We start from the raw sequence: 24,731 nt of genomic DNA, 5'->3' as shown, positions 1-24,731 counted from the left end.
TTCAGTCATTCAACAAACATTGAATATTCTTGCTAGATGGGCCCTGGACCAGTATTAAAGATACAGAGATAAGTCCCTCCAGCCTCAGTTGGGTCCTGTATTTTAACAGAACATTCTATGGTTCACTCACTCCATTTCCCTGAGAACCTGCTCCACGCCAAGTCCTGTGCCTGGCCCTGAGGCTTCTAAATGAAATGAGATAGGTACCTGCGCTCAAGGAGCTCACTGGCTAGAGGGTGAGGCAGACGTGCCATCTGACAGCAGTGTAATAGGAGCCACAGCAGGGTACTGCGGAGTCGCTGGGAGGGCCTCAGCAGGCCTTCTGCAGGGATGACGGGTGAGAATAGTGCAAAGCTAGAGACAGGCACTGTCCACCCAGTCCAAAGCCTCAGGAAGGCCGCTGAGCGAGTTCTGAAGGATGCCAGGGTGGGGGCTGGCCCCGGGCAAGGTAGGGAGGTTCTCAGAGTCCAGACGCGGCAGCAGCACTGCCTGAGAGGTGGAGGTGCTGTGCCCGCCCGCTGATACCTGCTCCCCCTCAGATCGTGGGCTCCCGGCTACGGATCCCCCAGGTGACGCCAGCGGACTCGGGCGAGTATGTGTGTCATGTTAGTAATGGTGCTGGCTCCCAGGAGACCTCGCTCATTGTCACCATCCAGGGCAGCGGCTCCTCCCAAGGTGAGAGTACATAAGGCACGGGGTAGGTGCAGGGAGAGGCACAGAGGTCTCTGGCACCGTCATTGTTGTCTGACTCTAGCGACATCCCACCCTCTCTGTCCCAGTGCCCAGTGTCTCCCCACCAATCCGGATCGAGTCCTCATCCCCCACAGTGGTCGAAGGGCAGACCTTGGATCTGAACTGCGTGGTTGCCGGGCAGCCCCAGGCCACCATCACGTGGTACAAGCGAGGGGGCAGTCTTCCTGCCCGACACCAGGTACAGAGTGGAGCGTGGCAGTGAGGGCAGCACTTTTGCCTCCCAGGGTGGGCCGTGCAGGGACAGCCCCAAGGGCAAAGAACCCAAAGCGTGAGCCGGCAATCCTGGGGCAGTTCTCCCTCCTGCCCGGCACAGACAGAGAGAGCCTCAGCACGTCTGACAAGGGAGGCCTGGGAGGAGGCCTGACCCCGCTGCTGACGCCTTGACCGCTCCCCTCCCTCTCCCTCTCCTTCCCCGTCCACCCGCAGGCCCATGGCTCCCGCCTGCGGCTGCACCAGCTGTCCATAGCTGACTCCGGCGAGTATGTGTGCCGGGCGAACAACAACATCGACGCTCGGGAGGCTTCCTTCATGGTCTCAGTGTCTCCCAACTCCGGCAACCCCTCCGGTGAGTGTGATGAAGGCCCAGGAAGGGACCGGGCAATGCAGGTAACAGTGCTCCCTGCGGGGGAGGAGCTGTGCAGTCAGAGCCCTCAGAGGACGGTGAGAGTCCCGGGCAAGGGCCCTGCAGAAAGATGCCTGGGTTCGAATCCTTCCTGTGCCACTAAGGGATTTGTGAGTTATTCTCCTCGCTCAGCTTCCAGTTTCCTCATCAGTGAAATGGGGATATGAGTTATTCCAACCTCACAGAGCTGTCCAGTACCGTGGCCACTAGTCGCATGTGGCAACTAAATTAATTACAATTTAAAATTCACATCCTCACATTTCGAGTGCCCAGTCAATGGCCACGTGTAGCTAGTAGCCACTGTATTGGCCAGTGCAGATGATAGGACATTTCCATCATCGCAGAAAGTTTGTGAATTTTGTGAGGACTGAGTGAGTTAACCTGCATAAAGTGCTTAGACAACGCCTGACACACCGTAAGTGCTTAGTGAGTGTTAACTATTATTACCTTGGGGGTGGGGGCTCCTATGGCTGAGGTGTCCATCAACCCAGTTGTTCCCAAATCTGACTTATGGCCAAAGCCCCCACTTGGTATTTCTGTGCCCCCAGTCCCTGGCAATGCCGTGCCCATCAGAATTGAGTCCTCATCTTCACACGTGGCCGAAGGGCAGACCCTGGATCTGAACTGCGTGGTCTCTGGACAGGCCCACGCCCAAGTCACGTGGCACAAGCGTGGGGGCAGCCTCCCTGCTCACCACCAGGTATGGGAGTTTGGGGGCGGGAAATAGTGGGAGGGCTGCTGGCTGTGGAGGCCCTGGCTGGGGCTCTGCCCCCCAAGCTCTGCCTAGGATGGAGACCTAGGAGCCCCTGTAGGGTGCAGTGCCTGCCTGGGTCAGAGTTTAGACCCTGGCCCCAGTCCGTCCAGGATTCCGATTGCCACTGTTCATCTGTCTGTTCCTCTGTCTCTCTGTCCTATCCCTGCTCAGGCCCACGGCTCACGGCTGCGGCTGCACCAGGTGTCCCCAGCTGACTCAGGGGAGTATGTGTGCCGCGTGGTGAGCAGCTCTGGCCCCCAAGAGGCCTCCGTCCTGGTCTCCATCGAGGCCTCTGGCTCTAGTGCTGTTCCTGTCCCTGGTGAGGGTCCCTGCCATGGGGCTGGGAGGCTGGAGGAGGGAGGGAGGGAGGGAGGGGACCAGCAGGCAGAGGTCAGGAGTTATGTCAAGTGGGGTTCAGCTCTAGGGCCCAAGAGCACAGACTTTGGAGTCTGGCATCTGTGATCTTAAGTCCCAGCTCTTCTGTCCACAGTCTGAGATGTCACATAAAGGACTTCTCTCTGCATTTCACTTTCCTCATCTGTAAAGTAGGGACAGCCGAGCTCTTGCAGTGATTATCTGAGTTCCCTAAAAGCTGAAACTGTACCTCTAAGAGTATGTGAAGGTGATTTTTAGCTGGTGCCCTGATGAAAATCTTTTACATTCATCTTGGTATATTAGGGAAAAAACAGCAACACATCCAACCTGTCATGATTTCATGGAAATCGTTACCTTTAATGGGTCTAAGTATTCAAGGGTTTTTTTCAAGTGAATCGATTGAAAGGAAAATAATAAATAGTGCAAGGAGCACATGGCTATGGCAGACATCACGTGAGTAGTACACGCAGTGCTACATAATAAACATGCTGTAGCAATTACTGGGAGCTGGACCCTGTTATATTTACACATATTAACTCATTTCATCCTCACCATAACGCTTGAAGGTAGATAGGATTGTTCTCTCCATTTTACAGGGAAACTGAGACAGACAGGTGAAATAGTTTTCCAAAGGTCACACAACTAATAAATGGCAGAGCTGGGTTTTGAACCCAGGCAGTCTGGCCCCAGAGTCTGGGCTCTTAGCCACACATTACTTGAGTCTGGGAAACATCAGTGATCTGTGTGGAGGTGTCTGGCCGTGAGCCCTGGCCGCCAATGGTCCTGGGAGCACAGGAGGAGATGGTAGGGCCAGCATCTGGGGCGAGGCTGGGAGGATGAGGGGTCTCTACCGCTAGGCTAGCTCAGCTGCTCCAGGTGTCAGGGGTATAGGAAGGGAGGAGTTGAAGCCACCTCCTCATGGTCTCTGGTCTGAACATCTGGGTATACAGGGGCAGGGGCTGAGGGCACAGGAGTCGAGGTCCCAGCTCACTGACCTCTTCCTGTGCCCAGCCCCAGGCAGAGTCCCACCCATTCGCATCGAGACCTCCTCCTCCCACGTGGCTGAAGGGCAGACCCTGGATCTGAACTGTGTTGTGCCCGGGCAGGCCCACGCCCAGGTCACGTGGCACAGGCGTGGGGGCAGCCTTCCTGCACGGCACCAGGTATTGGGTCTAGAGGAAGCAGAATGAGGGCACTCTCCACCACACCCCCTACTCGGGCAGTCCTGTAGGAATCCAGCCCCAGAGGGAAGGTGGCCCCAACATGCAGGCTTCGGGGAGATTGCAGTGGGAGATTAGGAATTAAGAGGTCAAGAACAGGCTAGGCACTTGGTACAAATTTAAAAAGAACACCTCTTACTCAAGACACTGGATTTCCTCCTACCAGAAAAAAATGTCATAGCGAACATATTCCACAGTGTCTCGGGTCAAAGGGGGTTGCCTTTGCCAGGATGCAGCCTGCATCTATACATGACAGTCCTGGGGTATAGGTACCAAAGGCCCCCAGCTCACTCCCCCCACTCTCGCTCTCACCTTGGCTAGGTCCACGGCCCCCTGCTGAGGTTGAACCAGGTGTCCCCAGCTGACTCTGGCGAGTACTCATGTCAAGTGACGGGTAGCTCAGGCGTCCTGGAGGCTTCTGTCCTGGTCACAATTGAGGCCTCTAGCCCAGGCCCTATTCCTGGTGAGTGATGGCAGCAGTGGGCAATACTGGGGCCCAAGATTAGGGGGGGTCCCTTTCTGGCCTTGGTCCTCCCTGCTCTCCCAGCTGGATTCTGGCTCTCGGTTCCATGAAGGTCCTCCAGCCCTCACCCAACCACTGGGGACCAGTGCTGGGTTTTATCATGGCATCTTGGCCCCCAGAGAATGGAGACCCTTCCTAGGTCCATGGCACTCAGCCACGTCACTCTCAAGCCACTGTACCTCCAGGGAAAGCAGTTGCATTCACTGCCACCACCTGAGCTTCCTGCCTTCACCCCCGGGAGCCTCGCCTTTCTCACCTGCCCATTGTACCCACAGCCCCTGGATTGGCCCAGCCTATCTACATCGAGGCCTCCTCCTCCCACGTGGCTGAAGGGCAGACCCTGGACCTGAACTGTGTGGTGCCCGGACAGGCCCACGCCCAGGTCACATGGCACAAGCGTGGGGGCAGCCTCCCCGACCGGCATCAGGTACAGGGCCAGGGGTGGGCAGTTTCAGGGCAGGCAAGGTTTGACCTGCAGTTGCCTTCTGCACCGCAAACCCCAGCTTGTTTGGGGGCTTCAGGGGAGAAAACACTTTTGAGGGGAAGAGTTCACCAGCCTGGGAGTTGAGACACCCGGGTTTTTCTGGCTCTGCTGCCGAATCATTTCCTGAGCCAGTTTCATCCTCTGTAAAGTGGGTGGGTTGGTTGTGTAGGATTCTGTGAGCGAAGCTCATCCACACAGCTGGAGCCCTGAGCTCGAGGCCCGAGACAGAATTCCTGGGCTGGCACAGCCGGGCGTGGGGACTTGCCGGGTCCAGGTGCTTTGGCCTGACTGGCTGCCCTCTCTTTCCGCTGACAGACCCATGGCTCTCGGCTGCGGCTCCACCACGTCTCCCCCGCCGATTCGGGCGAGTATGTGTGCCGCGTGGTTGGCGGTGCAGGCCCGGAGCGGGAAGCCTCCTTCACGGTCACTGTGCCCCCCAGTGCGGGGTCGTCCTACCGTGAGTGTGGCTGATGCCATGAGCAGGGAGGGTGGGGGGCTCCGAGGCTGAGGCAGGGGGTCGAGCCGACCCAGCCCTGCGGAGCCCAGCCCCTGACGCCTTGTCCCCCAGGCCTTAGGAGCCCTGTCATCTCTATTGAGCCGCCCAGCAGCACCGTGCAGCAGGGCCAAGATGCCAGCTTCAAGTGCCTCATCCATGACGGGGCAGCCCCTATAAGCCTGGAGTGGAAGACTCGGAACCAAGAGCTGGAGGGTGAGCCAGGCGGGGTGGGTGGGGTGAGGCAGGTGTGGGTGCGTAGCGATCACCACTGTGGGTGGGCAGCGGCCGCGGATGGCACCAAATTCACTGTGTGGCCCTGGGGCCCCAGTGTCCCCCTCTGGGTTCGACCCAGGAGTCTCCAAGGACTCTTCATCTGCCATCTGTGACCCTGTGAGCGGGACACACCCAGACTTGAGAGGTCAGGGGCGTGGGGCAGAGGTGTACCTCCTGGCAGCACCACGGCCGGAGGACACTCTTGCTGACCATACCTCCCTCAATGCCAACCCCACAGACAATGTCCACATCAGCCCCAACGGCTCTGTCATCACCATCGTGGGCACCCGGCCCAGCAACCATGGTCCCTACCGCTGTGTGGCCTCCAATGCCTATGGCGTGACCCAGAGCGTCGTGAACCTCAGTGTACATGGTGAGGGGCGTCGACCCTGCAGGCTCTGTCTTTCCCTCTCCAGCCCCGATTCCAAGCTCAGAACCTCCAGGTTTCAGTCCTGCCTCTGATACTGCCCCCCTCTTGGGCATTCTCCCTCTCTGAGCCTTGGTTCCCACATCGGTATAGTCGTGCCCACCTGGCAGTTAATGAAAAGGGCGCTGTGACAGGGAGCTTGACCAACAGCCCTATCTCTGCGTCAGCAATGCCATTCCTCTGGGCAGGGCCCCCGACGGTGTCTGTGCTCCCTGAGGGCCCTGTGAGGGTGAAAGTGGGAAAGGCCATCACCCTGGAGTGTGTCAGTGCTGGGGAGCCCCGCTCTTCCGCTCGCTGGACCCGGATCGGCGCCCCCGCCCACTTGGAGCAGCAGACGTTTGGGCTCGTGGACAGCCACACGATGCTGCAGGTCAGGCATGGCTTCCCCCAGCCAGAGGCTCAGTCACGGCCCATCCATGAGCATGTGCTTGGAGGAAAGCGTGTTGGATGAACAGATGGGTGATGAATGGATGGAGAGAGAAAGGAAGGGATGGGATAGGTAGATGGTAGGTAGATTAGAAGATGGGTGGGAAAGAATGGGTGGATGGATGAGTGGGTAGATGGGACGGTGGATGGGTGGGGAGGTGGGTGGGTGGGGAGGTGGGTGGGTGGGGAGGTGGATGAGTATGTGGGTGGTTTGGGCCAAGTGACTGGGTGGACTAACGGGATGTCTGTCGAGGGTTAGCCCTCAAGCAGCCAGTCAAATAGGAAAGTTTAAAAAACAAAAGGAAGGGTAATAGAAAGGGAAAACCAAGCCAGAGCTGGGGGCTGATGCCAAGGTTCCCCCTCAGTGCCCACATAACCAGCCTCCTTGCTTGCTTCCAGATTTCATCAGCTAAACCATCAGATGCAGGTACCTATGTATGCCTAGCTCAGAATGCACTCGGCACAGCACAGAAGAGAGTAGAGGTGATTGTGGACACGGGCACCGTGATCCCAGGGGCCCCCCAGGTCCAGGTTGAAGAAATCGAGTTGACTGTGGAAGCTGGACACACGGCCACCCTGCGCTGCTCAGCCACAGGTGTGGATAGGGGCTGGCACACAGGGCAGGCAGAGCAGGGGTGCCCTGGGGCCCCAACTTTAGACATAAGAAATCTGAAGCTGGTGTCATGCCCGGAGAGGCTTTGCCACTGGCATCTCCCAGTGATGGCTGAGGTGCCCACTTAGTGCCCTCCATGAAGTGGCAAGATCACCCAAGTCCCTTCCTCACCATCCCTACCCCCAGCTGGTCCCTAGGACAGCCCAGTGACCTCTGCCATCTTCTGCTTCACTCCATAGGCAGCCCCACACCCACCATCCACTGGTCCAAGCTGCGCTCCCCACTACCCTGGCAGCACCAGCTGGAAGGTGACACACTGATCATCCCCCGGGTGGCCCAACAGGACTCCGGCCAGTACATCTGCAACGCCACTAGCCCTACCGGACACGCTGAGGCCACCATCGCCCTGCATGTGGAGAGTAAGGCACTTCCCCGCCCTTCTTGGGCCACCCTGTCTATACTGCGTGGAAGTCTGAGCCCCCTGTCAGCCTACACCCTGGACAGAACCCCAGGAACTTCATCGAGAGGGCCCCATGCACCTCAGCCCTCCAGAGCCTGTCCTGGCCTAAAACCCACATCTCCTCCTGGGATCTGTGCTTCCCTTTCCCCAGTCCTCGGGGCTCACCATTCAGTCCCCGGTCCTTTGGCAAGTTGCCTGCTCCCATCCTGACCTCTGTTCTGTCGTGCTCCCCCCACACACACTTCTGTGTCCCCACCCCAGGCCCACCATATGCCACCACAGTCCCAGAGCACACTTCGGCGCGGGCAGGAGAGACAGTGCAGCTCCAGTGCCTGGCGCACGGGACACCCCCGCTCACCTTCCAGTGGAGCCGTGTGGGTGGCAGCCTCCCTGAGAGGGTGACCACCAGGAATGAGATGCTGCGCTTTGAACCTGTGGGCCCTGAGGACTCAGGCCGCTACCGCTGCCAGGTCACCAACAAGGTGGGCTCTGCAGAGGCCTTCGCCCAGGTGCTTGTCCAAGGTGAGCAACTTGTCCAAGGTGAGCAACCGGCTCAGGCTGGGCAGAAGGGAGTCAGCTTTCCCCCAGGGCCTTCCCTTACCCAACAACTAGCCCCTGAGTCCCCTACTTGGGGCACGAAGTCCTCCTTCCGTTACCCCACCTGGAATGCCTGCCTTTTTGTCCTGTTGTCCAAGGTTCAAGGCAGGCCTGCCTCCTCCAGGAAGACCCCCATCTCTGTTCTCAGCAACTCTGGTTCTCATGGCTGCATCCCTCCCCTGTCATTGACCTCACACTGCCATAGGCTGTGATGTTTACATACATACCCCAGCTTCTTCACCTGCCACACTAAGGGCTGAGGATGTTCAGGCCTGTAACCAGTCATTTCAGCAGCCCCAGGTTGTCCACCACAGGACCCAGAATGGGCCGGGTAAATGCTGGACAGTGACGACATGGCATGTGATAGGGCAACACCCACCCCCAGAATGCCCAGGATTTCAGTGGATCTCCAAAGCATCCAGTATCTCCGTGGTTTCCTCTGTCACTGACACAAGGCCAAACAGGTGCCGTGGGTCCCCAAATTCTAGAAGCAGAAAAGCACGTGGCCCATTGGTCAAGAGCCTGGACCACAATGAGCCCGAGTTCAGTACTGAGCTCGGTCACTTGCTAGTTGTGTGACCCTGGCTAAGCCAGTTAACCTCAAGCCTGTTTCTTCATCTGTAAAGTGGAAAGAACAATGCCAGCACATAAGCTGACTTAGAAAAACACACATCAGTAAAGCCCATGGCACACAGTAGGCACTTAGTAAATGGTGATAATATGCGTCTCTACCCACCCTCCCATCAGTCCCTTGCACAAGGACATGTTGGTACCTTCACCATGACCATGGATTCTCTTATAGATAAGAGCCAGAATCGTCCTGCTGTCCTTCCCTGAAATGTGTGAATCTCTCTATGGCTGACCCCTCCCACTCTTACCTTGGGCTGCCCTCCCCTCCCGAAGGCCAGGAGCCCAGCGTTCCAAGGGTCTTATATGTATCGATTGAATGAATGCACGAGTGAGCAAATAAGTGAATCTGTCAATGAAAGGTCTTTTTTCCTTGGTCAGAAAGGCTACCAGGAGAAGAACAGCCCTTAAATGTTAGGATGGGGGTTTCCTGGGTCCTGGGAAGGCATCAGGGATCTCACACACACACACACACACACCTCATGCATGTCCCTACAGGACACTCCGGCTCTCTCCCTGCCACCGCCATCCCAGCAGGATCCACACCCACCATTCAGGTCACACCTCAGCTGGAGACCAAGAGCATCGGGGCCAGCGTGGAGTTCCACTGTGCCGTGCCCAGTGACCAGGACACCCAGCTCCGCTGGTTCAAGGAAGGGGGTCAGCTACCTCCTGGCCACAGCGTGCAGGATGGGGTGCTTCGGTGAGTGGGAGTTGGGGCAGGACTGAACTTGGGCACCCCAGCCCAAGGTGTGCAGTGGGGCTGTTAGAATCCTTGCCCTCTGGGCTCGGAGTGAAACAATTCTTGGGCAAGTCCCTTCACCTCTCTGAGCCTCCATGTTCTCAGCTGTACAGTGGCTTATATGAAAACAATGAGATGCTCTAAAGCATTTAAGACAGTGCTTAGCCCATGGAAGGCCTTCAGTAAACCATGGCCCATATTCGATTATTATTAGAGGACAGAGAATAGGCTCTGAGGCCAGATATATACATGGCCCAGATCTCAGCTCTGCTACTTGATACCTGTGATCTTGAGCTCTTGACCAAGAGGTCTTGGTGTAAAATGGGTGTGGAGGCACCCACCCTGCCTGCCTGCCGACCTGGCATGGTTACTGAGAGACTAGAAGCTGACACCACATGCATCTCTGATGGCTTTGAGCGCCCGTGCAATTGCAAAGCATTCTCATCCATTGTTTTTATTCACTAACGGATTTTTTTTTCTTTGCAGAATTCAGAACTTGGACCAGAGCTGCCAAGGGACATATGTTTGCCAAGCCCGTGGACCCTGGGGACAGGCCCAGGCCAGTGCCCAGCTGGTTGTCCAAGGTAAGAGGGTGGCTTCAGGCTTCTAAGAGTTGGGACCAAGATAAGGGACACGTGTTCCTCAGGAAACCCCTGAAATGTGTATGAATAAAGAACGATTCGATTGGCTCTTCTTGAGCCCAGCATAGTAAGGGGGGCTTGACAAATACCGCACAGGAAAAGGGAGATGGGTCGAGTAAGTGGGTGTTCACACAAATCAGTGAAGAATAACAGTGGCTACACAAGTGAGTAAAGGAATAAACAGAAGAGCAAACAAATGAGTGTGTCCATGAATAAATGCAAAAAACAAAAAAAGCGAGTGAATGAAGAAATGAATGCCTGGGGCTTCCATACCTTTTCCCGGACCCTCCGGGCAGCCGGCAGCAGGCTGGCTTCACGCTGCCTTTTCCTCCTTCCCCCGCAGCCCTGCCCTCGGTGCTTATCAACATCCGGACTTCCGTGCAGACTGTGGTAGTTGGCCATGCCGTGGAGTTCGAATGCCTGGCCCTGGGTGACCCCAAGCCTCAGGTGACATGGAGCAAAGTCGGAGGACGCCTGCGGCCTGGCGTCGTCCAGAACGGAGGCATTGTCAGGATTGCCCACGTGGAGCTGAGCGATGCCGGACAGTACCGCTGCACCGCCACCAACGCCGCCGGCACCACCCAATCCCATGTTCTGCTGCTCGTGCAAGGTGAAGCCGGCAGGGACCTCTGCGGGGGTCGGGGAGCGTGGCAGGGGCTTCTCATGCTGCCATCTCCTACCTTGCCTGCTTTTCTCTTCCTTTCCACTCTCTTGGGAGTTTTCGATTTTGTATATTTAAGGGGCAGGTTTCATAACAAGTGGTGGCAGCCGGAGATAGAAGTGAATGTTCTTCAAGGGCAGGCTGGAACTTGCAGGGAAAAGCTACACCAAGGGGCATCAAGAGAAAAACGGATATGTAATCCTCACCTATTAGAGCACCTGCTCTGATGAGGGAAACCTATAGCTCAGTCTGATGGCAGAGACAATGTAAACACAAAACAGACATAAGAGAGTAAAACAAGGGCAGTGGATGCAGGACAGGCACAAATCTATGTTTATTCAAAGGCAACCCCTTTTCAGCCCAAACTCTATGACTTGCCCCTAAACCTCCAGACCCACACTGCCTTACTACCCTCTTCTCAGGTCCCCCAGGGGATGCATAATACCCCCCCCCCCCAAGGTGTGTTGAAGAGTCTTGGGCTGTGGAGTCAAATGGACCTGTCCCTGAGCCCTGACTCCACCTGTGCAATCAGGAGTGAGCAGCTACTTTTCTCTCTACACCACAGTTTCCTCACCTGTGAAATGGGGATATAGTACCTCCCTTCCAGGGATACTGTGAGGATTATACGAGTGAGGGCACAGGCTGGGCTCACAAATGGTGGCTGTTGTCTCCTTCCTCCTTCTTAGCCTTGCCCCAGATCTCAACGCCCCCAGAGGTCCGTGTGCCTGCTGGTTCTGCAGCCGCCTTCCCCTGCATGGCCTCTGGCTACCCGACCCCTGACATCACCTGGAGCAAGGTAAGTGCCTGGCAGGGCCCAGCCAGCCTGCCTCAGGGGCAGGGACCAGGTCTTCAACATCTGTGTCCCCAGGGCCTGGCCCAGACTTGGCACAGAGTGCTCAGTGAATGAGGGTGACCCTGAGGCAGAGATGGGAGACAGGCACTATAGAGGTGTGGGCCCAGGCCAGTGTCCAAAGTGCGGTTATGTTTGCAGCTGGATGGTAACCTGCCCCCCGACAGCCGCCTGGAGAACAACATGCTGCTGTTGCCCTCAGTCCGACCCCAGGATGCAGGCACCTACGTCTGCACTGCCACTAACCGCCAGGGCAAGGTCAAAGCCTTTGCCCATCTGCAGGTGCCAGGTAAGACAACCCCCCACCCCACCCCGGGACTGGCAGTGCCCTGCCCACTGCCCTGTGGGCATCGTCTCTAACTGTGCTCTCTGCCGACAGAGCGGGTGGTACCCTACTTCACGCAGACCCCCCACTCCTTCCTGCCTCTGCCCACCATCAAGGATGCCTACAGGAAATTTGAGATTAAGATCACCTTCCGGCCTGACTCAGCAGATGGTGAGCAGGAGACAAGCTGATTAGGGGAGGGAGCCTGGGGCAGGGGAGCTCCTGGTGTCACTGCCGTCAGGAATGAGCCCTGGCAACCCCCAGTCCTCCCTACCCCGTCAGCCCTCTCTGTCCTGGAGCCCCCAGGCCTTCCCTCTGGGCCCTCTCTCCTCCCTCCCCTCTGCTGCATCCCCGCCTCTGCGACAACTCCCCTCTGAGCCCCCCGAACCCCTCTGCTATTGGTGCACTGACACCCAGCCCTCCTGAACCATCTTCCTGTTCCTGTCTCTGCTCCGTTTTCCCTCCTTTTTCTCTCATCTCTCACCCTTTCCTCTCTCTCTCTCATCTGTCTCCTCCCATCTCTTGCGGGTCTCTGACTTTCACTGTCCAGGCCTCCTTCTCTACTCAGGTGAGTCTCTGCCTCCATCACCTCCTTCAGGTAGACCCTACAGTGTGAATGAAGCAAAGTCAGTTTCTTTCTAGGGGCTGTTAGCAAGGCCTTCTATTTAGGGCACCATCCTGAGGCGGTGGGAAGGCCCTGGCTGTGTGGGATGTGCCAGAGGGGGGCAAGGGTTAGAGAGTGGAAGCCTCACAGGCTTGGGTCATTCATTCCTGGGCTGGGCAGATAGGGAGCCCATAGCTGGCTGAGCGGCCCTTACACAGCTGTGCCCGCCCAGGGATGCTGCTGTACAATGGGCAGAAGCGGATCCCAGGCAGCCCCACCAACCTGGCCAACAGGCAGCCCGACTTCATCTCCTTCGGCCTTGTGGGAGGAAGGCCTGAGTTCCGGTGAGACCTTCGCCCTCCCTGTTTACGGGGGGCGGGGGGTTGGGGAACTGGACTGCAGGGCACACACCACCCTGGGCTGAGTTGTACAAAGGAGATTCTGAAGGAAGGAGGAGATATGGCCATTACCTTGGTGACCTCCTGGTCTGCTGGAGTAGGCACAGTATGCCAGCCAGGTGGAAAAGGAAGCAGCCTCAGACCTGCACAAAACCACGGCAGAAATACTCAGGGACGCTGAGTGCGTCTTTGGGAGGTAGAACTGCTGCAATCCAGGATTCATTCATTCATTCATTCATTCATACATTCATTCATTCAACAGTTATTCGCTGAACGCCTACTATGCGCCAGGCCCTGACACAGGGATAAACAAATCAAATCCTGGCCCTTGTGGGAATGTATATCCTAGTTGGGGGTGACCAGCCATAAATAAATAAGGAAAGAAACAAGGTGATCTCAGAGTGAGCAGTGCCCAGAGGAACAGTGAGACCAGGTGCTAAGCTGCAGGGCCCTGGAACCAGGGGCAATTGGAACTCCAGGGTCTGCTTCAGACAAGCTCCCAGGGAAGGGATTTGGGCAGAGGAGACGAGCTGGGGAAGGGGCAGAAATGGGGCCAGCGGGGGGTTGGGGATGGGTGGGAGGATGAGGCAGGGACAGAAGTGGAGCAGGACTGTAGGAAATGGTGACGTCATCTTTGCCTGGGCCGGGCCCCCTGCTCAGCCCTTCTTACAAACCCCACCTCTACTCTCTCCTGTCCTGGCCCACCCCATGGAGCAGGTTTGACGCAGGCTCAGGCATGGCCACCATCCGCCACCCTGCCCCCCTGGCCCTGGGCCAGTTCCACACCGTGACCCTGCTGCGCAGCCTCACCCAGGGCTCCCTGATTGTGGGCAGCCTGGCCCCAGTCAATGGGACCTCCCAGGTGAGCCCCGGCCTTGCCCCGCTAGTCCCAACCCTCACCCCACCTCCGCCTAGCCGATGCCACTCCTGACCTTCCCACTCCCCAGGGCAAGTTCCAGGGCCTGGACCTCAACGAGGAGCTCTACCTGGGTGGCTACCCCGACTATGGCGCCATCCCCAAGGCGGGGCTGAGCAGCGGCTTCGTAGGTGAGTACCCTCCTTACCTGTAGCGCTGGCCAAGCCTCACCTGGCTGGCTGGCAGAGCCCATGGGAGCCTGGGAGGGCCCTGCAGGGTGTGGCTAGGGCTGGCCATGCCCCCAGCACCCACCCCCTTGGCTCATCGCCTGCCCACCCCCAGGCTGCGTACGGGAGCTGCGTATCCAGGGCGAGGAGATCGTCTTCCATGACCTCAACCTCACGGCACATGGCATCTCCCACTGTCCGACCTGTCGGGACCGACCTTGCCAGGTAACCACACCACACACATCGCCTGGCTGCCCCTGGCCACTATCCTCAGCTGTGGCAGGGCCCTTTGGCAGTGGGGGAGAGCCAGAGCATTCTCAGCCTGACTTCTGGGTGCTGCCTTGTAGAACGGGGGCCTGTGCCAGGACTCGGAGAGCAGCAGCTACGTGTGCGTCTGCCCCGCGGGCTTCACCGGGAGCCGCTGTGAGCACTCGCAGGCTCTGCACTGTCACCCAGGTATGTGCCCACCCCTCCTGATCACTGTCACCCCTGGGAACTTGCCTCTACCCCTGGCTGCCCCATCATATCCACCCGCACCCCAGCTACTAACCACTTAACCACACTCTGTCACTCTTACCCAAGCACTTACCACTCCTCCTAGACACTGACGTCTGTCACTACCACCCTAATACTCACTCGACCCCCCATCTCTGCTACCCAACTATTCAACCCCCCAGGTTGAGTTACTGATACCCAGGTACTGACCCCTCCCATCACTGCCACCTCGGTAACTACCACCTTCCCATCTATTACCAAGGCACTCACCCCATTACCTGCCACCCACGTACTCATCACCCCCACACGGTTGTCCAGGTACAGTCTTTCAGGACCACCACCGAGAGTCACTCATTCATTTCCCCAATCCTGTCCCCTTCCCAGCCTCCTCTGCCCACCCTGCTTGAATCCATTCCCCCCCCCGCCCCAGTCAGGCCAAGCCCCAAACAGCCAAGGCCCTGGGGTGCAGTAGGTGGGGCTTTGGTATCACCTCAGTGTCCTCCTCGTGGCCTGTGTGTCTCCCCCCAGAAGCCTGTGGTCCTGACGCCACCTGTGTAAACCGGCCCGACGGCCGAGGCTACACCTGCCGCTGCCACCTGGGCCGCTCAGGGATGAGGTGTGAGGAAGGTGAGTGGAGCCAGGCGTGAGACCCCTCAGGGATCCCAGTAAGAATGGGGGGCTCTGGGCAGGGGCCCTCTGAAGCCTTGATGGGCTCCAAGATGATAAAATTATACTAGAGCCAGAGGACCTCAAAGTCACCTGGCCAAGCCTCTGCCCAGTCTGAACCCTTACATGAGAGCCCCCAAAGGTGCCCTCTTATTGGCGATCCTTCCAGCCAGGGGGCAGGAGGTCCTGTGCTACTACAGCTGTTGCCCAGTTGGTCCTGAGCCTCTGGGACTAGGGTGAGGTGGCAGAGGTTCCGGGGTAAGTCTGAGTAGTTAGACCCCTCCCGGGCCTCTGGTATCCCCACCGCCCTGATGGCTGTGGCTGCTGCAGGTGTGACCGTAACCACCCCGTCCATGTCGGGCACTGGCTCCTACCTGGCGCTGCCTGCCCTCACCAACACACACCATGAGCTACGCCTGGATGTGGAGTTCAAGCCATTGGCACCTGACGGAATCCTGCTGTTCAGTGGGGGGAAACAGGGACCTGTGGAGGACTTCGTGTCCCTGGCCATGGTTGGCAGCCACCTGGAGTTCCGCTATGAGCTGGGGTCAGGTGAGTACTGGATGCCAAACGCAGACGGGCTTGAGATGTCCAGCCCCAGGGCCCCTTGGCTCTCTGTGCCCTGAGCAGGCTCAGAGGAATCAATTTGGAAGTCAAACCAATTGAAGTCCCCTACTCCCTCACATTCCTTCTGTGTGTGTGTGACTTTAGGCCAATCCCGACCTCTCGGGTTCCTCATGGAACACCAGGAGGTCTGAAGTCCCTGTGTGGGGTGGGGCAAGGCAGGGAGCCTTGCGTGTGCCAACCCTGCCTGGTGACCTCCCTAGGGCTGGCTGTTCTGCGGAGCACAGAGCCGCTGGCCCTGGGCCGCTGGCACCATGTGTCTGCCGAGCGCCTCAACAAGGACGGCAGCCTGCAGGTGAATGGTGGACGCCCTGTGCTGCGTTCCTCACCGGGCAAGAGCCAAGGCCTCAACCTGCACACCCTCCTCTACCTCGGTGGCGTGGAGCCCTCCGTGCAGCTGTCCCCAGCCATCAACATTAGCACTCCTTTCCATGGCTGCGTGGGTGAGGTAAGGAGCAGCTTCCAGAGGACAAGGGGGGAGAGGAGGGGTACAAACCAAGCCCCTCCACCTGCAGCGAACCCAAGGCCCTTGGGGCCAGACACTTCGCCTTTGAGCCTCAGTTTTCTCTTCTGTAAAATGGGGATAATTGCACCTACTTTCAAGGGTGGTGCTAAGGATTGACTGCACTGATGGATGTCCCTGGCACACAGTGGGCACTGCTGTTCCTCCCTCCCCACGTTACCATGTTGCCATTCAATCACCAGCTTGGCTTCCCAGCTACCCTTTACTACATTCTTCTCTCTACTGGTACACCGATGCCCCTGCTGCCTACGTCCCTTGAGGCCTTGAGTGTCCCTCTGCCCACAGGTGTCAGTGAATGGAAAGCGGCTGGACCTCACCTACAGTTTCCTCGGCAGCCAGGGCATTGGGCAGTGCTACGACAGCTCCCCGTGTGAACGCCAACCTTGCCAGAATGGCGCCACGTGCTTGCCTGCTGGCGAGTATGAGTTCCAGTGCCTGTGTCGAGATGGCTTCAAAGGTATGTGAGCCTGCCCAAGTCCTGGGCGGGAGGGCGCAGGGTGGTCAGTGGCAGCTCCAGCCCGTGTCCACTCACCTGTGCCATGGCCCACAGGAGACCTCTGTGAGCATGAAGAGAACCCCTGCCAGCTCCGTGAGCCCTGTCTGCATGGGGGCACCTGCCAGGGCACCCGCTGCCTTTGTCCTCCTGGCTTTTCTGGCCCACGCTGCCAAAAAGGTAACTGTACTGGCTTCTCTCCACCTCCCTTTTGGGGCCCTGGGGCTGGACAGAGTACTCGTGGGAGTCTGTACTCACTAAACCCTGCCTTTCTCCACAGGCTCTGGACATGGCACAGCGGAGTCCGATTGGCGTCTTGAAGGCAGCGGGGGCAACGGTGCGTATTTGTAGCCACCAGAGAAGCTGAGGGAGCTTGTCCTCTCACTCCCATCTTCCAATTACCCCGCAGCCTCAATTCTGGCCTGTAAGCAGAGCAGGTCCATGTGAGAGGCTCAGTGGGGACAGAGGGAATAAAGAAGAGCACAGCCACACACAGCTGGGCCCTGCCTTATGCTTACCTGGGGTAGGCCCTGTACCACTGTGACCTCAGTTTCCTCCTCTATGTTCACGCATTCTGTCAACAAACATCTATTGTGTGCTCATCCTTATCCTGGGAGCAGTAAATATAAGATAAAAAAGGCGGGACCCTCATTCCAAGGGTTCCACAATTTGTTTCAAAGCAATGATAATTTTTTAAAAATGAACATTTATTGAATATTTACAGGCACTGTGCTAACTGCTTTATAGATATTTATCTTCTTACTTATCATGAATGTAATAGGAGAGGTAGTGGTGTAGTGGGTAAGAGCATGGGCTCGGAAGCTAACCTGCCTGGATTCAAATCCTAGTCCTGCCACTTAATACCTGTGTGACTTTGGGTGAGTCACTTAACTTCTCTGTGCCTCAGTTTCCTCATGTATAAAATGGAAAGAAGTTAACATCCTTCCACAAGACTTTAGATAAATTTTAGTGTGAGAGTAAAATTATTTAATGCATTTAAAATGCTTAGAACAATATCTGGTCCAGAGTGGGTACAGAATGTTAGCTTTTGTTACTATATCTAAGTCATAGGATTATTGTAAGAATCCAGTTAAATAAAATGATGTTTATGGCTGGATGTGAAGCTCCCTGCACAGTTACTAGCACATAGTAGGTGCTTGGTAAATGGTAGCTGTTCTCTTCATCATTTGGTGGAAGGTGGCAAAGTGTCCCTGACCTTTGTAGCTGCCGGACCCACAGGGGCCAGCGCTGGCCTGTGGGATGTTGGGGCCCCACACAGTATAAACACTGGAGCGGAAAGGTCCAGGTTGCCATTATCTAGGCTTTCCACTTCCTGGGCAAGTAATTCCTCCCACCCCCAAGCCTGGCTTCCCATCTGGAAGATGGAGAGGACACACAGGTTTTGAACCTTTCAAGTGCCATGGACCTAAGTGACCACCTATCCTGGTTTGCTCAGGGCTGAGGGGTTTCTCAAGATGGGACTTTCAGAGCTAAACCCAGGACAAGGACTTGGCAGATAAGGATGGTTGGTCACCCTACCTGGACCCTATTGACTTCATAAAATAAAATACATAGAATTTCAAAGGAAACCAATTATACTGAAATAAGATTATCAAAATATTTTAAATTTTCTCATTTGTAACCTATGTGCTTCTTTATTAACACATTAAATAACAAGATCTAATTAATAGCTAGCCCGCTTTCAGTAAGCGTAAATGATGCTTTGAGACATTTGCACCTACTGTAATTTGATAAGGAAATCTAATTCTATTAGTGACAAAGTCACAGGTCCTACAGCCACTCCTTTGACTTGTTGCCTACATGCATAATGGAAGGAACTGCTACATTTCAGGGAGAGTGAGTGAATATAGAGCCATAATGTTTTCCCATCTAAGTTCACAGGCCTCTGAATTCTGTCCACAGCCCCTTGTGTCTCCAGGGACCAGGTTCACAGACCTGTAGTCGTACATGTTGGGGTGGAGGTGAGGGGTGGGAACTGATGCTGGATGGATACTCCGAGCAGGTGAGCAGATGTCTGACACTCCCCTTCCCCCTGCAGATGCCCCAGGACAGTACGGAGCCTATTTCTACAATGACGGCTTCCTAGCCCTCCCCAGCCACGTCTTCTCCAGGAGGTGAGACAGGTGTCGGGAGAGCCTGTGGGCCCAGGGAGGGGACAGGCGGCAGAGAGGGGGATGGGAATCTGGAACTTTTGCCCTCTCACCTGCTTCTCCCCCCCCCACCCCCCCCAAAGCCTGCCCGAGGTCCCTGAGACCATCGAGCTGGAGGTCCGGACCAGCACAGCCAGTGGCCTCCTGCTATGGCAGGGCATGGTGAGTGTGGGTGTCTGGCTCGGAGTCTTAGGGTTCCCAGCCCCCTGGTGACCAGGGCCGTGGGAGCGAGGAAGGCGGAGGCCACAGCCATCAGGGGCCTGGGCTTTCCAGGCTGGGGACCCCAGAGACTCTGTGCTTCCCTGGCAGGAGCTGGGAGAGGCCAGCCAAAGCAAGGACTTCATCAGTCTTGGGCTTCAGGACGGGCACCTCGTCTTCAGGTGGGTCCTCTCCCTTGCCTGGCCCCCTTCACCCCCTCAATTGAGGCTTCCTCTCTGGTCAGCCCCATGGCTCCTCCCACAAGAAGTCATAGCTCCCAGTGCCCCAGTGACATACCACTACCACCCTCCCGCACCCCACTCCTGTCCTGCCCCACTTCATACCTTTCTGTGACTGCAGCTACCAGCTGGGCAGTGGGGAGGCCCGCCTCGTCTCTGAGGACCCCATCAATGATGGCGAGTGGCATCGGGTGACGGCACTACGGTAAGGGAGCCCATCTAGGCACTAAGGCGAGGGGCCCAGAGTTGTGGAGTGGGCCAGGACTCCCCCCACCATGTGTGGGGGAGCACGCATTGGGTTCTAGGGAGACAATTTGAAGCTAGGGTTGGGGAAAGCCCACCAGCCAAGCACAGACTTGCAGGGCAGGCAGGACAGAACTCCATGGGGATGGGCGGGCAAGCGCCCTATGGGCTGGACAAAACCTGGGTGAGTGCTAGGAAGCTGTGTTCTGGGGGTGGAGGCCAGATCTCTCATCTGGTGGGGAAGGAAAGAACTCAAGGAACAGATTTCTCTGTCTGGCGTCGCATAGAAAAGAGAGGGAACTCTTGGGTCAAGGAGCATGGGGAACTGGTGGTGAAAGGCCTGACCCAGTTCCACCCACCCCAGAGAGGGCCGGAGAGGCTCCATCCAGGTGGACGGTGAGGAACTGGTCAGCGGCCAGTCCCCAGGCCCGAACGTGGCGGTCAACACCAAGGGCAGCATCTACATCGGTAAGTCCCGGTCGCTGCGGGCCTGGAACCCCCTCCTGGGGCAAGGGAGGGAGTGGGGCTCCTGGGGCCCTACAGCACACGCCCCCCCCCCCCCGGGCCCCTGCAGCTCACCGGCCCTGTCCTCTCCCCTCCCCACAGGTGGAGCCCCTAACGTGGCCTTGCTGACTGGGGGCAGGTTCTCCTCAGGCATCACGGGCTGTCTCAGGAACCTGGTGCTGTACTGTGCGCGGCCTGGCACCCCACCCCCACAGCCACTGGACCTGCAGCACAGCGCCCAGGCGGGGGCCAACACGCGCCCCTGCCCCTCATAGGCGCCTGCCTGTCCCACATGGACTCCTGGGCAGTGCCCCAGTCCCACAACGTCGTCTATTATTATTAATATTATTATTATGAATATTTTCTAAAAAACTGAGGCGATGCCACGCTTTGCTGCTACTGCCCTGGGCTCAACTGGAGGGTGGGCACGCCACCCCCCACACAAACACACCTGGGCAAAGCCACAGGCTGGGGGACAGGGCAGGCTGGATGGGAGCAGGTGCCTCAGGGCCACCAGGACTTGGGAGCAGGCATGGTGGACGAGTGAGCTCAGAAATGCCCCCACCAGCAGAGGCCCCCAAGGCAGCGCTGGGCCACCCATTTCTGTAGCCCTTGTCCCTACGAGAGCCAACCTCGGCTTACAGCCTAGGACCTCACCAGCCACAAGGAACAGAGGGCGTTGTAATGGGCTTTGTCACTCTCCTCTCGGTGGCAAAAGCTCTTTAGTGCCAACTGTGGAGCAAATGGCAGCTCACCCTGGGCAGGCAGCCCCCACCCCCGCCAGCCCAAGTCCCAGTCCCACCTCCACCTCCACCTGGCCAGCTGGGCCACCTGCCCCTGGCAGCCTCCACTTCCCACCAAGCTTTCCTGGTCTGCATCCCACCACCCAACACCTAGCTCAGGGCCCCTGCCCTCAGGGGCTACAAGGGAAACTCACCCCAACTCTTACCAGGAGCTGCTCCAGGCAGAGCCCAGCACTGAGAGGGTCTCCGCACCAGGCCACATCCCCCCACCAATCTGGAAGTGAAGGCCCAGGGGATATGGGGGGAGGAGGGCATTGGTGGTTGGAAAGAGCTAGTGCCTTGGGTGGGGGAGCCAGGACTCATGCCTGGGAGGGCCAGGCAGGTGCCATGACAGCCCTGCCCCATCTGTGGGAGCCTGAGGGCCCAACTGGGGGCAAGCATCCTCCCCACCAGCAGCCCGCAGATGTGGGGTCCGGACGCCTGGCCTCTGTGTCCTAGAAGGGACCCTCCTACGGTCTTTGTCTTGATCTTTCTTAATAAACGGTGCTATCCCCGCGAGGGCGGTCCCCTGTGTCCTCGACTAGGGCTTGACTGGGTGGAACCTGAGCATGGGCCAGGGTGGTGCGGAGCAGGGCAGGTGAGGTCTGGGAGTGAAGCAAGGCAGCTTCAGGTGAGCGAGGCCCTTGCTTCCTGCTCTGGGCATGGAGGTCCTGCCCTCACTGACCCAGTGGAGTGCCAGCCCCCACGTGAGCGGCAGGGCCAGTCACCCCCTGTGATCTTCATCACAACCCTGAGAGGCAGGAGTCATCCATTTCCCAGAGGAGCAAACTGAGTCTCAGGGTTAACGTAACCTTCCCAAAGTCAGACAGCCCTCTGGCGGGTGGGGACAGAACCCAGTGGGTCTGACCCCAGAGCCCACTCTCCTTCCTCTGAAGCTGCAGCCACTCTAGTGATGGCCTCCCTGACCCTGGAAGGCTGGCTCGCTTGGTTGCAGCCCCCCAGGGGCCACCTGGCCAGGACATGTGTGACAGATGGTGCAGCTAAGGCAGAGGCCACGGGCACCAGCCCACCAGGTCAGCCGGCTGGAGGAGCAACAGCACCAGAGGAGGCCAGCAGAGACTAAGGGCAGCAAGGAGGCCAGCACCACCCTCTCTAGCCAGGGGCCTGCGGAAGGAAAGGTGGAGTCTACTCAGGCCTCAGCCTGGCCCTGCTGCCCCCATCCCCATCACCTGGAGAAGAACAGTGTGATCTTGACGGGGCGAGTGGGTCAGGGGCTAACCAAGAGCCATCTATCTTCCAGAACTGCATCCTGTTGTAGTCCCCCAGCTGGGGGACTGCTCTCAGCTGTAATCTGGAGAGGGCCTGCCGAGCCGAGAGCTGGGGAGACAGTTGGGGGCTTGGAAGTATCATCCTCTGCACTGCCCGCCTGGCTGGGCACCAGAGGGACCTGCAGTGGGAAATAACAGAGCTGACACTGAGAACTGCCCCTTCTAGGGCATGATTATCTCATTGAATCCTCCCCAAACCTCTCTGACTTTTACTGTTTAGTATTTCCATTTTATAGATAAGGGAAGTGAGGCACAGAGAGGTTAAGGCACTTGCTCCGGTCACACAGCTGGAAGTGACAGGGGAGGACTTGAACTCATGCACTCTAGCTCCAGGGCCTGGGATTTATGAATGGAGCTACTTCTCAGGAAGGAGGATATGCAGGTACTGAGTGTTTTCTGTGCACCAAACACTGTGCTTGGTTCTGGGCCCTTTACCTATAATATTTCACCTAAAGTTTATAACAACTCTGAAAGGTTAGGTTTATCATCCCCATTTTACAGATAAGGAAGCTGAGGCATAAAGAGGTTCTTTCTTCCACTCATTTGACTCGTATTTCTCAAGAATCTACTATGCCCCAGGCATTGCTCTAGGGACGGGGATACGATGGTGAGCAAAACGGAAATGTCTTCATGGAACTGGCATTTTAGTTTGTGGGGACACAAAACAAGTGAAATCATGTCAAATGGACATAGGTTCTGTGGAGAAAAATTAAGCAGGGAAAAGGGACAGGGCCATGCTGGTGAGGGGCAGGATTGCTTTTTTTTTTTTTTCTAATTGTGAAATATACCACAATAAACCATTAACCAATTTTAAATGGACAGTTCAGTGGCTTTAAACATATTCACACTGTTGTGCAACCATCACCACCATCCATCTCCAGGACTGTTCATGTTGCAAAACTGAAACTCCATACCCATAAAACAAACTCCCCATTCTTTCTCCCCGCTGCCCCTGGCAACCACCGTTCTACTTTCTGTCTCTATGACTTTGACTACCTTTGTGTCTCATATAAGTGGGATCATACAGTATTTATCCTTTTCTGTCCAGCTTATTTCACTTAGCAGAATGTCTTCCAGGTTTCATCCATGTAGCATGTGTCTGAATTTTTTTCTAGGGCTGAATAATATTCCATTGCATAGACATGTCACATTTTGTCTATCCTTTCATCCATCCACAGACACAGGGTTGCTATTTTTCATTAAAGGGGTCAGGAGAGAACTTCCTGAGAGGGTTAAGCAGAGACCTGCAGGAAGCAAAGGAATGAGCATGAAAATCTCTGGGGAAACGAATGCCTTCCAGGCAGAGGAGAGAGGTAGTCTTGAGACCAGGACAAGATAAGCGTGGAAGGAGCTGCTGGGGACCCGTGTGCAGTTGCTGAGGGAACGAGAGGGCAGGTGGCCCCTGGGAGGTCTTGCTTTGGCTGAGTGAGGAGCGAGGAGGGTTCTGAGCACAGGAATGACAGAACCTGACTTAGTGTTTTTTTTAAAAGACTCCTCTGGCCGGGAAGCTTAACTCCCCACTCCTTAAGGGTGGCCTACGCATAGTGACTGCTTTACAAAGAGGACAGTATGGAAAGCCGAGACAGAAAGGGTAACAGTGGTGAAACCTGACAAACACGACCTCAGCCAGGTGATCAAAGCCGACATCGACAGTCATGAATCAGGTTGGTGGCGTGTACCTTTGGCCTGATGTGATGGAAAAGGACACTCTACCTCTGTAGTCTTTCTCACAACCCATAACTCCAGTCTTATGAGAAAAACATCAGATGCACTGGTGTGGATGGCTTGGTTATGGGCTGGAAAAAGGAGTAAAGGGTGACTCGACAGTTTGGGTGAGAAGGGGACGCGGGTGAGCAGCAGGACATGGGGAGGGCTGTGGATCAGGAGTTCAGTTTGGGGCCAAGGGAAATTTGAGACGCCACCTGCACATCTATGTGGAGATGAGTAGGGAAGTCGTTATGTAATTAGAATTCAAAGACAAGTCGGGCTGCCAGTACATTATAAAGGAGACCACGGAGGCAGTGGGTGTGGAGGATGGAGAAGCAGATACAGGAACGAGGCCTCATGGCACGAAGCACAGAGTGCTCAGGGAGATAAGGAGGAACCTGCAAAGGAGACCAAGGAGTGGCTTGGGAGGTGAATTTCACCCCTCAGCCAAGTGCTTTTTTGCAGTAAACAACCTGTTCAACAGTACATGCCAGCCCTGTTTGGGAGAAGGAGAATCTCCAGATTCCCAAGGATATTCCTGGGTGACCTACTCTGGTCTCCCTGTTTACAGAGGTCATTCCTGGTTATGTCACTCACCGACTCTATGACCTTGGGCTCCCCATATCCCCCAGGCCCACTTATATAGAGCATCTCTCCTTTAGATGTCTTGGGCCTCTGTGCAAGGTTCCATTTAGGAAAAGCTTTCAGCACTAAAATACCATTTGGAAGCAGCTGGATCAGATGATCTCTAGTGTCATTCTAGACTTTGGCAAAATAAGGATTTACTTGATTATGTGTTTTTGGTCTGTCTCCCCCACCAGAATGTCAGCTCAAAGAGGGGGG

General features: G+C 56.5%; 1 protein-coding gene across 17 annotated transcripts in view; it reads left to right on the top strand.

Moving 5' to 3' along the window:
• Positions 1-21,411, top strand: part of HSPG2 (heparan sulfate proteoglycan 2) — a 97,369-nt gene extending 75,958 nt beyond the window's left edge. For 12 of the 17 annotated variants that reach the window (XM_088790441.1, XM_088790440.1, XM_088790437.1 and 9 more), the window contains 39 exons: positions 540-675; positions 780-931; positions 1,180-1,318; positions 1,924-2,075; positions 2,301-2,448; positions 3,516-3,667; positions 4,046-4,187; positions 4,523-4,674; positions 5,047-5,188; positions 5,300-5,440; positions 5,739-5,873; positions 6,116-6,297; positions 6,753-6,948; positions 7,206-7,385; positions 7,688-7,948; positions 9,149-9,353; positions 9,879-9,976; positions 10,377-10,643; positions 11,381-11,490; positions 11,686-11,833; positions 11,924-12,040; positions 12,420-12,437; positions 12,706-12,817; positions 13,589-13,733; positions 13,819-13,918; positions 14,070-14,179; positions 14,302-14,410; positions 14,978-15,076; positions 15,446-15,667; positions 15,943-16,187; positions 16,548-16,719; positions 16,813-16,935; positions 17,036-17,092; positions 18,815-18,890; positions 19,010-19,088; positions 19,236-19,306; positions 19,485-19,568; positions 19,971-20,074; positions 20,213-21,411. In XM_088790441.1, the coding sequence (XP_088646567.1) occupies positions 540-675; positions 780-931; positions 1,180-1,318; positions 1,924-2,075; positions 2,301-2,448; positions 3,516-3,667; positions 4,046-4,187; positions 4,523-4,674; positions 5,047-5,188; positions 5,300-5,440; positions 5,739-5,873; positions 6,116-6,297; positions 6,753-6,948; positions 7,206-7,385; positions 7,688-7,948; positions 9,149-9,353; positions 9,879-9,976; positions 10,377-10,643; positions 11,381-11,490; positions 11,686-11,833; positions 11,924-12,040; positions 12,420-12,437; positions 12,706-12,817; positions 13,589-13,733; positions 13,819-13,918; positions 14,070-14,179; positions 14,302-14,410; positions 14,978-15,076; positions 15,446-15,667; positions 15,943-16,187; positions 16,548-16,719; positions 16,813-16,935; positions 17,036-17,092; positions 18,815-18,890; positions 19,010-19,088; positions 19,236-19,306; positions 19,485-19,568; positions 19,971-20,074; positions 20,213-20,385 (5,454 nt within the window). In that variant the 3' untranslated portion in view covers positions 20,386-21,411. The remainder of the gene's footprint in view (positions 1-539; positions 676-779; positions 932-1,179; positions 1,319-1,923; positions 2,076-2,300; positions 2,449-3,515; positions 3,668-4,045; positions 4,188-4,522; positions 4,675-5,046; positions 5,189-5,299; positions 5,441-5,738; positions 5,874-6,115; positions 6,298-6,752; positions 6,949-7,205; positions 7,386-7,687; positions 7,949-9,148; positions 9,354-9,878; positions 9,977-10,376; positions 10,644-11,380; positions 11,491-11,685; positions 11,834-11,923; positions 12,041-12,419; positions 12,438-12,705; positions 12,818-13,588; positions 13,734-13,818; positions 13,919-14,069; positions 14,180-14,301; positions 14,411-14,977; positions 15,077-15,445; positions 15,668-15,942; positions 16,188-16,547; positions 16,720-16,812; positions 16,936-17,035; positions 17,093-18,814; positions 18,891-19,009; positions 19,089-19,235; positions 19,307-19,484; positions 19,569-19,970; positions 20,075-20,212) is intronic. The other 5 variants (XM_088790446.1, XM_088790445.1, XM_088790443.1 and 2 more) reach the window with 1 other exon arrangement.
• The last annotated feature ends 3,320 nt before the right edge of the window (positions 21,412-24,731 follow it).

The sequence above is a fragment of the Rhinolophus sinicus genome, chromosome 14 (genome assembly GCF_057876585.1).
Source record: "Rhinolophus sinicus isolate RSI-liver-muscle chromosome 14, RSI-T2T, whole genome shotgun sequence".
Classification (NCBI taxonomy): domain Eukaryota; kingdom Metazoa; phylum Chordata; class Mammalia; order Chiroptera; family Rhinolophidae; genus Rhinolophus; species Rhinolophus sinicus.
This window is presented reverse-complemented; position numbering and strand designations above follow the sequence as displayed.